The sequence below is a fragment of the Podarcis filfolensis genome, assembly GCF_964270895.1.
Source record: "Podarcis filfolensis genome assembly, chromosome: 9".
NCBI lineage: Eukaryota > Metazoa > Chordata > Lepidosauria > Squamata > Lacertidae > Podarcis > Podarcis filfolensis.
In genome coordinates this window covers 56,879,692-56,894,107 of record NC_139610.1, presented here as the reverse complement: position 1 = coordinate 56,894,107, position 14,416 = coordinate 56,879,692, and the positions used below count along the sequence as shown (strand labels likewise).

The following is a 14,416-nucleotide window of genomic DNA, read 5'->3' as shown; positions in this document are numbered from 1 at the left end:
GATTAAATTATGAATGACATTTTTATGTAAGGGTTTTTTGTTTTTGCTTTAACCACCCTGAACTATTTAGTATCAACAGCAATGTTGGCCATCTCACTGCTCACCTAACTCTAGAATGCTTATGAATAAGTTAATAAGCACAGATACCAAATATTGATCCTTGAAGACTTCATTCTCTAGACCCCTCCATTCATAGAATTGTCCATTTATTTCTCCTTTTTGCTTCCTCCACATAACCAGTTCCTGATCCACAAGAGGACCACTCTTCTTATTTCATGACTGCTAAGCTTACTCAGGAATATTTGGTGAGGTACACTGTCAAAAGCTTTTTGAAAGTCCAAATGCACAACAGTGACTAGATCACCATATCTATATGGTTGTTGGCACTTGCCCTTGCAGAAGCCATGCTGGTTCTGCTTCAACAAAGCTTGTTCTTCTATATGCTTGATGATTTTATCTTTAGCAATACATTTTACCAGTGCTTTTTTTCTAAAAAATGTTTAAGGGTACTCTCATTTTGACTCAAGGAAATCACCATTTTATAGTTCAAAGTGGGGGAAATAAATACAGTAAATGGACAAAAGTACAAAGATTCACAGAATGTTTAGGGGTATGCATACCCCTGCATTCCCCTGGAAAAAACACTACTTTCTACCATTTAGATAAGGCTTCAATATTTTGAAAGAAGCTTTCCTGCCTCTAATAGCTTCTTTGACTGCTCATTAACCACAAGTGCATCTTCTTGGCCCTTATGGTACTTTTCCTGTTTTGCCGTACAGATACCAGCTAAGCTTCTGATATTGTGATTTTCAAAAACTCCTAACCCCCAAGCATAGCTAGAATGACACTCAAGGCACACAGGATCTAAATTCCTACCGTTCCATCCTAAAAGGCATTCTGTATGTCCCCTACCTTTGTGAGGGCTTTGGAAACACAAGTCGTGCTTTTTCTTTGAGTAGAAAGTAACCACAAGCCACTGTTGTTCTGCTCAAAGTTATGCAAATCAGTTTAAAATCAGTATCAATAAAAGCCGACTAACACATTCAGATACCCACCCAAACTCTTGAATCAGCAGAAAGCGACAAAACACAAACTAGGATTTGTGGCATATGTCCGAAATTTCCTGGACAAAACTGGCATTCGGCCCTCGCAAACAGAGTCCAGGCGGAAATCACTGAAATATCCGGGAAAATCTGGATGTATGGCAGCCCATGTCAGAAGTATAGATTTTGGAGAATTTCATTAAAAATAGCTCAACACCTTTTGTGTCCGAATTTTAACTTTTTGAACTATGGCAACCCAAACCATGAATAGAGGTGGGGAAAAGTAGAAAACTGGAGCCAAAAGCTACAAAGTGAGATAGTCCAGTAGGTTTTGCTGGGAAATGAATTTCAAAGGTGTGGAACCACGACAGGAACATCCTTGAACCATTCACTAATTGTTTTAATTTGTGCATATGTGAGATTTGGAGAGTGGGTCTCTTCAAGCCGTGGGGTTAGGAAGCAGGAATTCCAAACCAAAAGCCGTGAGTCATTCTTTTAGTTTTTGAGAAAGTTTGAGATCTGATATCTTATTTAAAAAATTTAAATAATGTCTAATTTATGTATGACACCTCCTATAATTACCTGCTCCATCTCTATTTACATTGAAACCAAAAATGACTGTACTATAGAAGCTTTAAGTAAAAACAGATTCTCCCAAGCTATGCGGATTTCTTACAACTTAGATACTTGCATTGAGGGAAGTTGTATAGGAGAAGTGATGAAAGAGAGCAAGAGCCTCAATTTGAGAAACACTGACATAAAGGCCTGCTGTAAAGAGGCCAGAAAAATAACGATGCTAAACTTTTCCCCCAGTTATCTCTGATAACTCATCCGCTCAGAAAATTGAATGAATTTCAAAGGAAGGTGGAACGGAAATATCCTAACAGTGTACACCACCACAATAAATAAAAATCACTTTTGCTGTTAAGAAAAGGTTGGGAACAAAAAGAACTTCTGCTGATCATACTGCAGACCTCAGCGCATCATAAAGAAGGTTTTCTCCCTTAAGGCACATTTCTTAGGCCTCAGAATATCTTGTGCATCAAGGTGTGACAGGTCCCTTTTAGTGAACAACCCATTTCCCTCATCCTAGTCCATAGAGAAACTGTTTTCGTGAAGAAAGGAAGTTACTTACCTTTCTCTCCAACAAATGGCAAAGACCATGTAAAAACATCCATGAAATTTGGAAGCCAGTAGGGATGTGGAGAACAATTAAACTGTCTGATATTCATAACGTTGTTCTCATATTTCAATACTGCAGCTATAAAAGAAAGGAGAAGTCATTCGTTACTATCATATGCCTGGGCCCTGATCCTCCATCATGGATGGTAAACTTTTGATGAAAGTGAGGGGTGAGGCCCTATCAGCATATAACACAACAGAGCATATATCATGCTCAGAAATATGTAACAAATGGCTGCCCATTTGTTATTGACTGGGCCACATTCAGAGTGTTGCTATTTGTATATAAAGCCCTCATCAGCTTGGGATCAGTTTCTTTGAAGGATCACTTCATTTCATATCTGTCCACTTAGATATGTGGAACTGGCATTTTTACGTGTGTCACATATTATTTTTTGCACTTGTAAGAAATTAGTATTTTAGGCTTAACAGCACCTACCCTTTCAAACTCCCTGACAATTGATACTGGACAAGAACCTTCACTGTTTTGTTTTCAGTGCCTGCTAAAAAGCAATTGTTTCAGAAAACCTGGTAACTTTGACACACAATTTTAATAGGTATAAGTGTTTTAAAGCTGATGGTTGTTTATAAGTTATGTAACTTGCGTTTAATAATTGTTTTTTATTGGTATTTTAAATGAATATTTCAGACTGTCTTGTAAACTACTTAGTTCTTTTGTTCTAGCAGCTACTTCTTAGGGAGGAACGAATCCACCTACTTCTGGTCCGTGTCCACTTTGTATATGTTCATTGAAATGTCTGCTCTAACTTTTTCCACATCAATCTGAATGGGTTTAAAAAAAACAAAACAAAAACCTACACAAAAATGTGCAATATTTTGAATGTTGCACATTCAAAACTTTTGCATGCACTTTATCCAAAAATATAATAAAAGGAAGAGAAATGTGAAAATTGAATGATAACTACATTCTGTTCTGCATGTTAGTGTGGGAAGCAAATCAGGTTGGTTCATTTAAAAATGCAGCCTAGATGAAATCCTTGAGAATCCGTATTGCTTCCTTGCTGTGGGCCATTGCACAGCTACTTATTTATAAAGGTGGAATGTCATTTTGTAATTGTGTAGGCTACTTCACCAGAAGCTCATTTACTGAAAATTGGGGGATTGTACAGTGGACATGCATGAACTCAGTTCACCAACCAATTTAACTTAACCAATTTAACTTAATTAATGAACAGCTTCCAGATTGAATTTATGCCTTGTACCAGCTAATATAATTTCAACAGAAAAGAGAATTCACGACTGAGCTGGTGGGCGATTCATTATACATTCTCAATCATTTTTTGTAAAAAGTGGTCTCAGGAGAGACTTAACTGGGTTGCTCTAAGAGCTGCAGGAGGAGATGTACAACATTTCCCCTATACTGTTTCTCCAGTGTAAATCATCCTTCAAAGCTGCTATTTACCCATGCAAGCGACATATGAGTACCTGTCAAGTGGAATTCTAACCTCTAACGAAGAAGGAAGGCCCTCACAGATGATAGGAGACACACAATTTGACATTATGTCAAATTGTAGGTTGTTGTTGGCCATCATCTTGTGTTAAGTACCCAGGTCAAGAAGCAAAACAAATATATGGCCAAAGCATCCTCCATTAGTTATGGAACTACTATTAACGTGCATGTGTGTGTGTGTGTTTATATTACAGTGTGTGTGTATTTATATAAAAAAGTTACTTTTCTAAATATTTCTATTGTTTTCTCTTAACCTAACACAAGTACAGTGGTACCTTGGTTCTCAAACGCCTTGGTTCCCAAATGCTGAAAACTCGGAAGTGTTTCGGTTTTCGAATGTTTTTCGGAAGTCAAACGTGTGGTGCAGCTGTTGGCTATTGTTTCCTGGGCGCCTGAACCAACCAGAATCTGCGCCTTGGTTTTTGAACATTTCAGAAGTCAAACGGACTTCCAGAATGGATTAAGTTTGGCACTTTTGTTTTTGCTATTTATTTTGCGTTTTTGTTTTTGAGGCTTTTTCAGTTAATTTGTTTTTGTGACAGTGTGGAACCCAGTTCAGCTACTGATTGATTGTGTGACTGCGGAAATGGATAAAAGCCCCCCCATCCAAACAATGACTATCATCAATGCAGGTGAGGGGAAAAAATAAATTTATTTTTATAATCTGGAATACTGTCCTATTTAATTTATTGTATAGTACATTGATTATTGCTTTCATTTTTGATCAAGGGTCTCATTAGATAGTAAAATTCATGTTAAATTGGTGTTTTAGGGGTTCTTTTTAAAAGTCTGGAACAGATTAATCCATTTTGCATTACTTTCTATGGGAAAGCGCGCCTTGGTTTTGGAATGCTTTGGTTTTGGAACAGACTTCCAGAACGGATTAAGTTTGAAAACCAAGGTACCACTGTAAAGGGTTAAATATTGGGACCCCAAGATCAGAACAGCTAGGTAGTCCCCCTGCCCCACCCCTCAAATTCCACTCCTGCTAGATGTCACCATGTACCCCTTAGAGCCAAAAGTATTTGAGATCAGGGAAATGATCTGATCATGTATCTCTCACCAGCTCCAAAGTTCTGTGCAGCTAAGGATTTTGTTGTAATCTTAGATTCCAACCACATCTTCGCACTTACATCCCCCTACTCACAGCGTGAACAACCAAGATCTCTGCTGTGCTTGTGAACGAGATATAAAAAGAATGGAGCATATGCTGTTTTTTGACCTTCCCTTTAACATTATGTTATTTTAGGACAGATACATAGGCTCTGATTTCTAGAAAAGACAAAAATGCTTTGCCGTTTTCTTATATGCAAAGTATAAGCGAGCCAATAATTTCAATGTGACCTCTTTTATTTACTTCTGGTCACTTTTCTTTTCTAGCATATATAATACTCAAAATGAAGATATTTCTCAGCACGAACCAGGGGCCTTGTTCACCTGTCACACTAAATCAAACCATGTCTTAGTGCCAAAGTGCAGACTCTGGGAGACGAGGTTGTGGATGCTTTGCGAGTCCCCTATCATTCTGCTGCTGTGCTAAGCCATGTGTTATACAAAGCTGGGGTGTGTAGTTTAGATATCTACAGACGAAACAAGAGGCACAAGCGAGGTTCATTCAGCTTGAGGCTTGCTTGGGCATGATCTCGGATTTCGACAACATGCTAAGCCAAACCATGACTTAGCTCAGTGTAGTATAGCAGCAAAACAACTGGGCAAAACACAGCTTGGCTGTTCATGTGAACACGTGATTTGGCTTAGTATGGAAGGGTAAGTAAAATGAATTACTGCTATCACTGATGCCAAAATGAAAAACCCAGCTATTTTATGAAATATTTATAGGGGGCCCTAAAATCCTTCTACTGGTCAAGTTCTCTCATATGGCTGAAACATTAAAACTAATACTTATAATTTATGAAACCTAATATGATACATTTGAAAAAAAGCAGTTCTGGAAAGAAGGTTCTAAAAAATCCCCACCACCACCGAAAGAGCAGTTGGCTAAAACATAAATGTTTTTAGGATATTTTTTTTTAAAGTGATAAAATGAATAATTCATCCAGAGAATCTAAAAGCTACTTTAACTTACATCACATCAATAATTTATGCTGCTGATATTGCTCTCAAATATAAGTAACTTTAAAACAACTATTCAAACTGCTTTTCAAAAAAGCTTTCTTTATTTTGAAGGCTGGGAGCAGGGCAGGGGGAAAGTACCCTAGCCATTATTCAAAAAAGCAAAAGGAAAACATGCTTTATCGATGTTAAAAGAAACTCCAAAAAAATTAACCGAAACCAAAGCACAGATTAAATGGGAGAGTTTGGTTCTGCCTGTTCTTTCAGTAGCCTTGTGCTGCCATATCTATATTGTTTAAGGATTGCCAATTTTCAAATATTGTACAAAAGATAATTATGCTGCCCATTAAGCTTTCAGAGCAAAATATATCAGCGCTTCCTAGAATTACTTTTTACTATTATCAAATGCAACTGCATGACTTGATTGCTTTCTGTATTCTGTAGTGGGAGTGAAGCTCTAGCTGTAGGCAGAAACTGATAATCATTCTAGCACTGTTCACCTGCTCTTGGAAACCCTAATCATCTGCAACAGGGATCTCCCGGCACTGACTGACTGATGGCCTGAAAGTTGACTATGGCAGTTGTTGCCACACACAGTTTAGTGCTTCTAAATCGTGAGACTTATCCTTGTGGGACTGGAGAATCTCAGGTTACTGTCCTCTTGGGACCCTGTCAGGATCATAGCTGTCAACGTTTCCCTTTTCTTGCGAGGAATCCTATTTGGAATAAGGGAATTTCCCTTTAAAAAAGGGAAACGTTGACAGCTATGGTCAGGATTCTGTTAGCTGATGCAGTACTGCATTCCTCATGCAACTGAGGCAGCAACCCTGTGCATTGTTTCTTGCGGATAACTTTCATTAGACTCAGTAACGCTTCTAAGTTAACATGAAATGGGCTGGACTGAACATCTGACTTTGTGCATGCATTAAGCAATTCAGGTTGACTGTTCAGGGCATCTGTGCTTTGCACTTGCATTTTCAACACTTGAGGGCCCAAGTATGAATTAGTGACTTGTATCTGCAAACCAGCAACCAGAGATTACATACCTGTGGGTGCATACAAACCATACATTTAAAGCACCTCCCCCACCACCAAAAAGAATCCTGGAAACTGTTGATTTGCTTTTCATAAATATAATTCACAGCATCCTTTACAAGCTATAGTTTCCAGGATTCAGGGGATTTCTTTGGGGTGGGGGGAGTGCTTTAAATGTACCTTAAATGTATATGCAGCCCTCAGTAGATCTTTTGTAACTCCCACAAACAACACTGAAAAACACAATGCTTTTCAGTGAAGTCAATTCGTTGAGCTATAAATTATCACACGATAACGTAATGAATGATGCACAGGCATGTGTGAAACAAGCCAGAATTTCAATGGCTTTTTGAAATTCAATGTTCTTCCAGGTTTAAAATAGGGGGTGGGGGGACTTCAGACCTGGAGCCAAATGTGGCCACCCAGATCTGTTTGACCTGCAGGTTAAACCTCCTCAACCATACCAGCTTTACCCAGGCCACACCTTTCACTGACCCTAGTCTGTGCCCTCCCTGAGTGTATCTGTTTGCATGGGCTGTATCCTTGAACTCTGATAATGACTCTCTGTTGCCTGATTGGAGGTAGAAGTGTGTATAGAAACTGGACTACAGAACAAAGGTTAAATTTACATTCATTGCTCTGTTCACTTTTACTGCTGGTCCTGCCCACCACTGATAGGTGGCCCCTGGAAAGTTGCACAGAAGGCAATGCGGCCCCTAGGCTGCAAAAGGTTCCTGCCCTTGCTTTACAGTAATCTAAAGAGCACTGCAGGACACAGTGGGAAAATATTTGAATATTTGTGATTTTAAGTTGTTATAAACTGTTATTAATATTGAGTTTTAATGTTTAATGACCCACCCTGGGACCGTATGGTGAAGGGCAGGTAATTAATAATGACCATGATAATAACAGTAATAATAATAATAATAATAATAATAATAATAATAATAATATGACTTTTTGAAATCTGGCTTCAAACATCTGAAAATTTACAATTTGCAGATAGGAAAAGACCCCCCAGAGGCAGTTAATCCACAAATCCATTCACTTAATACAAAAACTGTGTAATAAGAATCGACCTTGAACTAAAGGGAAGTTTAAAAAACACACAATCGAGGTAGAACAATGGAAGAGGAAATCAGTAAGTTAAAGCAAAGCTAAGTTTGCAGGGGCAAGAAGTTCTCTTACCTTTGTTATTGTATACATCTAGATAGTTTGGTGCTGAGAAAATTGTAATTAATGAAGGGAAACCTGTTGTCTGGCTTTTCCTGTACATACGATACCTGTAACAAATGGCAAAGTAACCTTATTAATACCATAAAATTCTCTGATTTATATCTTGTCACAGATACAGTCACATAAATACACGTTGCGCGTATTTCACAGAGACTTGTATGTGCATCATTGCAATTATTTTAGAGAAGACGGGTACGTACTGGATAGACCACAGACTTACAGGTAATTAAGAAGTCAATGGGAAAAGTTTGTGGACAACTTTTGTTGGGTTCATTTGTGTTTTGGACAGGCATAGGTCTTCCTCATAGGTCTTCCTCCAGGAAAATGAGTTAGAACGAAGCATGTGCAGCTTTATGAGTCTGCTTGGGCACAATAAGCTGCTTTCGGGTCCTTCTCTCCACCTCTGAAAAGCAATCTGTGGCACACTATGGACTAGGGGAGTGAAGGATGCTTTAAAATAGCCAGCTCTCCAAATAAAAAGAAACAATGTGGTGTATCCAAAGACTACGATTGGAAGGCTGCTTGCACAAGAATTCCCTGCATGTCCTAAAGCCTCTCAGAAGGGCTGGACAACGTTCCTAAATTATTTAATACATCCTAGGCCAGGACACGTGTTGCTGTACTAGGAGGTAGGAATTACCCTAAACTGTGCAGAGGAATCTTGGCATTTTGAAACCCTGATCCAAGCCAATGTGTTTCTGGACCTACAAAAAACAAAACACACACACCCCACCCCGGTATTTTGTGCACCAAATATATAAGGTTCTGCTACCGACATCAAAGTGCTCAAACCTTAAAAAATAGTGTGTGGGGATGTGGGACACAAAATATTCTGATATACGCTCAGTTTTTCTCTCGGCACATTTACACTTGCTTGTGGTGACAAAAATGTTACTGTCTCAGCGGGCCTATATTTAGTCAGTCAGCAATGAAAATGAAAAACCCCAGAATTTTGGAATCAAACCAACAAAAATGATATTTTCTCCCTAGCAAGAGGCAAAGCAAGGATCAGCAACAGCATTTTAGTTCCCTGACTTATATAAAATCTCTATAACTCTTGGCAACAAAATGGAGAAAAAGAAAAAGGAAAAGAACAGTATGCTACCACTTCTACTCTAATTGCATATTGAGGTTCTGTAGCAATATCTGGCTTTCGGTACACCAAGAGCAAAAACAAAACTTGAGGAATTTGGGGTACATCAATAAGGATGCTGAGAGTATTTTACAGGTATGTGTACTACAGCCATCTGCAATAGTCCAGGTGGGTCTCCCAGGTTGTCTTTTTGTTTATAACAGCAGCCTGATGCACCCTGTGGCAAACCAATTTTGGAATACAGGGAAATTTCAAAGGCAGCTGGCAATCTTGGGAGCTGCTTAAAGCGGGGAGGGAATTCCTAGGGTCACTAAGATCTCTGGTATAAATATCCTTGTTATTTTGTCATATAGTAGCAATAATATTTTGTTCAGGGTGTCCTTTTGCACAGTTCAAATTTGTTAGCTCTTCACCCAAGGAAATTCTTCAACCAAGCATCAATTGTTGCTCTGACCATCCTGGAAAGAGTAGTAATCAGCTTGTGTGAGCTGTACCACTATCATCATTGCAACTTATTAATAGCCTTCAAAAGAGGTTCAGTTATATGGATCCCAACCTACCAGGCTACAAGGTATTGGCACCAACATATAAGGCCCTATACAGCTCGAGAGCAGGTTACTTGAGAGACCACCATATCATTTATATACCCAGCAGGTCACCGTGGTCTGCAGGAGAACTTCTCTTGCAAGTTCCAAGGATCTTAGGAGTCCATTCCACAGTAATTTGGAGCAAGGCTTTTAGTGTGATTGCTCCTGTTCTGTGGAACAGTATTCCACAGAGATATAACAGGCCCCTACTCTCTGTGATTTCTGGATAAAATTTTAGTTGTAACAAGCTTTCCCAGATAGATGGGTGACGTTGGATCAGTCAAGCACTCTCAGTCTGACCCATCTCACAGAGCTGTTGTGAGGACAAAATGGGGTCAGACATCACATGTATGCTGGTTTAAGCTCCTGGGAGGACAGGTTGCATATGAATGTAAGAAAGAAGGGAGGGAGGAAGGAAGGAAGGAGAAGAAGAAGAAGAAGAAGAAGAAGGAGGAGGAGGAGGAGGAGGAGGAGGAGGAGGAGGAGGAGGAGAAGAAGAAGAGGAGTTTGGATTTGATATCCTGCTTTATCACTACCTGAAGAAGTCTCAAAGCGGCTAACATTCTCCTTTCCCTTCCTCCCCGACAACAAACACTCTGTGAGGTGAGTGAGGCTGAGAGACTTCAAAGAAGTGTGACTAACCCAAGGTCACCCAGCAGCTGCATGTGGAGGAGCGGAGACGCGAACCCGGTTCACCAGATTATGAGTCTACCGCTCTTAACCACTACACCACACTGGCTCTGGAAGGAAGGAAAGAAGGAAAGAATAGTGTTCTGGAAATTTTTTGGGTTTCTTGATGGGAAATAATGGCTGACCAACTTCCTTTAAAATTGCAGTTTGAATAGAATGCTGGGTGAATTTCAGGATGTATAGGAAACAATCAATTGATTGCCCTGAACCCGGAAATTACCCCGAAATGTCAAAAAAACACCACAGAGATCAGATGTGGAGGGTCTCCATATCTAGGTATATTTAGTGCAAAAAACAAGAGAAGGCTTTTTCTCCTAGAACCATCTGCTCTGGAGGTAGGGATGAACTGATCCACCAGTTTGGGTTTCTCCTAGTTTCTCATTTTACCAATCTGAAGTCGAGTTCTCCACATCTGTGCACTAGTTTGTATTTTGTCAAAATAAATCTTTACAAAAATATGTCATCATTTTAGTGTAGATCCCTCACGTTTCCATATTCAATTTGCCAAATATACACATTTTTTGTATGCCATTTCCCCTAATAAAATGCATGTTGTATGCTATTTTCTTCATGCACACTTAATCCTGATATACACATTTATGTATATACTGTTTGTTTGCTTGGAGAATCACATTGCATTAAGATGTGGACCGAATGAAATCTCTTCTCCATTCTCCATCCCCATCGTTCAGCCCAGACACTGAGATCCAGCACCGAGGGCCTTCTGGTGGTTGCCTCATTGTGAGAAGTGAGGTTACAGGGAACCAGACAGAGGGCCTTCTCGGTAGTGGCGACCGATGTGAAGGAAATAAGCAGCTATCTTCTCTTTAAAAGACACCTGAAGGCAGCCCTGCTTAGGGAGGTTTTTAATATTTGATGCTGTTTTGTTTTTAACACTCGATTGGAAGTGCCCAGAGTGGCTGGGGAAACTCAGCCAGATGGATGGGGTATAAATAATAAATTATTATTATTATTATTATTATTATTATTATTATTATTATACAAGAAGAAGAAGAAGAAGAGTTTGGATTTGATATCCCACTTTATCACTACCCAAAGGAGTCTCAAAGCGGCTAACATTCTCCTTTCCCTTCCTCCCCCACAACAAACACTCTGTGAGGTGAGTGAGGCTGAGAGACTTCAGAGAAGTGTGACTAGCCCAAGGTCACCCAGCAGTTGCATGTGGAGGAGCGGAGACATGAACCCGGTTCACCAGATTACGAGTCTACCGCTCTTAACCACTACACCACCCTGGCTCTTACAGGAGATCTAGTTAGCACCCTGTTTATGGTTTTGTTTTGTTTTCATGCCACAGGCTCGTTTTCTTCAGTAGATACTTTTTAAAATGTTCTCACTAATACTTTTTTCAAATAAAATAAAATGCTGCTCTATATTTTACCAATTTGGTCTTTTATACTTCTGGAACTTTTTTGGCTGATGGGTGCTTAAATTTTTTTTTTTATACAGTATTGTTAGCTGCTTTGAGCACCCTTGGAAGAAAAGACAGAGTACAAATTTATGAAAACAGAGTATAATATATGGCACACATAACTAGATGAAATGAGGATACCATGCTACTTAAATGTGGAAGACCTTGTAATACATTCATAAATTATGGCTCTTCTATCTGAGTGTCAATAATTTATATTCCTTCCATCTCTGCTTGTGTAAAAAGTATTGGTACTTTAGCCATTAGGATGAGCAAAGTGGAAGCACAGAGTGGCACTTCCTTCCAGTGACCTAGAAAATATATTCCTGTTTCAAACTGTGCCTCTCCAAAGGGCCCTGCAGGTTCGGAAAGTTAACAAGCTGTAAAGAGCTGATATATATGCTCCTGCTGTTTATCAGCTGAGCAAGGGAAAGCCCTTGTTCTAATTATATCATCACAGTATACTTTAATTTGAGCAGAGGGCCACCCAAACTGCTTTGAGTGCCAGAACTGTGCACCCTGGTATATTTTTAAAATTAGAACTGTATCTGAACACTTGTAGGGGGCACTTCCTGCACCAGCAGGAAACCCTAGTTAGAATTTGGGAACAAGAATTGTAGGTAAGATATAGGGGTTTGGACATTACACCATTTTAAAGAGGCTAAATGTCTCCCACTTGTTTCTCCATCTGCTAGAGCAGTGTTTTTCAACCTTTTTTGGGCAAAGGCACACTTGTTTCATGAAAAAAATCACGAGGCACACCACCATTAGAAAATGTTAAAAAATTTAACTCTGTGCCTATATTGACTATATATAAAGTAATTCTCTTGAATAGGAATCAAATAAACACAAAGAAAGTATTTTATAATTATTATGAAATAGTAAGTAAACAGAAATATGAAAAATTATAAAATACTTTATTCAGTGCGCAACCTGGGCCTGTTTGGCTGAACACAAAGCTGATATTCTGGCTGGAATCGAAGAAAGACACAAACGTAGCTCTTCGTCAACAGCTCTCAGTCTCTCTCTGTATTTAGTTTTTATAGCAATCATGCTTGAAAAGCTCATCTCACACAGATATGTAGTGAAAAATGGGAGCAATGTCAAAATAGCTTTGTTTGCCAGAAGGGGGAACTCCTTGGCAGTATCCAAACAAAAACTGTCCAAAGGTAGATCAGCAAATCTTAGCTTGAAACCATGATTTTGTCTCAGTTCAGTTAGTTCCTCCTGCTCCTGTAAAGTCATGTCCTTTCCACCAACTGATGCTGAGCTATAAGGGTCCCTAACCCAGTCAAGGCATTCAGTGGAGACTGAAGAGAAATAAAATGACAACTTCTCCGGTCCTCCTGGTGACTCGAGTTGCGACGTCTTCTTCTCTCCGCTGCTGTGCATGCTGTGCTCGGGCGGGAAGGAAGTCGGAAGATGATGTCCTACTGTGATAGGTGCAGGCTGGAGTCTGGACCAATCACAGCCCGGACATCAGAAAAGTGGAGGGTGTCCCCCTGAGGAGCGCCAATCGGTGCCCCTGCTGGCTGAGGGTGGGGTCAAAAACCCCATCCCCCCATACCCAGGACACAGTCCGGCGCCCGCCCAGTGGGCGAAAATTTGAAATTTTTTCCCCCACAGCACACCAGGCAACATCTCGCGGCACACTAGTGTGCCGCAGAACAGTGGTTGAAAAACACTGTGCTAGAGAGCCAGGGTTTCAGGATGCAGTCAAGATTCCCTAAAACCACATCAAAAGTAAAAGCAACATACCCTGAAAAGTCAATATTCAACTGTTTTTAAACACCAGTCCTTTCCCTTTTACATTCTGAAAGATACCGAACAAGCACTTCACCTTAGCAATGTAAGAAATGTACAGATGGCAACATGCCGGAAAATAATTTATTCAAAAAACAAGGAAAGCCACTCACCCGGCATCCTGGGCTTCATGGGCTCGGAGTATAGATAATAAGTTATTGTGCTGTAGGAAGTCACAAACAGCAGGGTAACTGTTGGGGCAGGAAAAGAAGTATGTTTTAATAAAACAAAAACAAAAACAGAGAAGGTGCCTTAGCCTCAGACACTCACAAATACATAAATATACAGTATACATAAACTTAAATGTTACTGAGTTCAATGGAAAGCAGCACTGGGGAAAAAGCCTATCACTGTATCTCCTACTAGTCAAAAACTGTCACTGGCCAGTTTTAGACACAATGGAAGGCCAGGGTTTCCTGTTGTATGAATGGGCCACATTCTTGCATACTCAATCTCTTTGAGTATGTTTGTTTGTTTTGCATCTCAAAAAGAGGAGATTGGCTTGAAATTCCCCATACTTCTCTGGTGTGCCCCAACTCGGAGAACTGTAGTTTGTGAAAATCATGGCTCAAACAAGGCTAAGGCTGCTTAAACTGTGGTTTAAACAAACAAGTTTTCCAAGTTGAAAGGACACTGTGCTTAGAACTGGAAGTAGATTGCTTTGGATCTTCCTTCCCTGCCCCTGACATTGGGGAATATGGTTGGTCACTGAGTGAAGCCCAGGACAGGACGTTTGCTATCATCAAACATGGATTCCATGGATTCAGAAGCCCC

General features: G+C 39.8%; 1 protein-coding gene across 6 annotated transcripts in view; it reads right to left on the bottom strand.

Moving 5' to 3' along the window:
• PPP3CA (protein phosphatase 3 catalytic subunit alpha) overlaps positions 1 to 14,416 on the bottom strand; it is a 184,686-nt gene that overhangs the window by 22,213 nt on the left and 148,057 nt on the right. For all 6 annotated transcript variants that reach the window (XM_083571456.1, XM_083571454.1, XM_083571451.1 and 3 more), the window contains exons 7-9: positions 13,756 to 13,833; positions 7,993 to 8,087; positions 2,179 to 2,304 (exon numbers count right to left, since the gene is read on the bottom strand). In XM_083571456.1, coding sequence (XP_083427582.1) covers positions 2,179 to 2,304; positions 7,993 to 8,087; positions 13,756 to 13,833 — 299 coding nt within the window. The remainder of the gene's footprint in view (positions 1 to 2,178; positions 2,305 to 7,992; positions 8,088 to 13,755; positions 13,834 to 14,416) is intronic.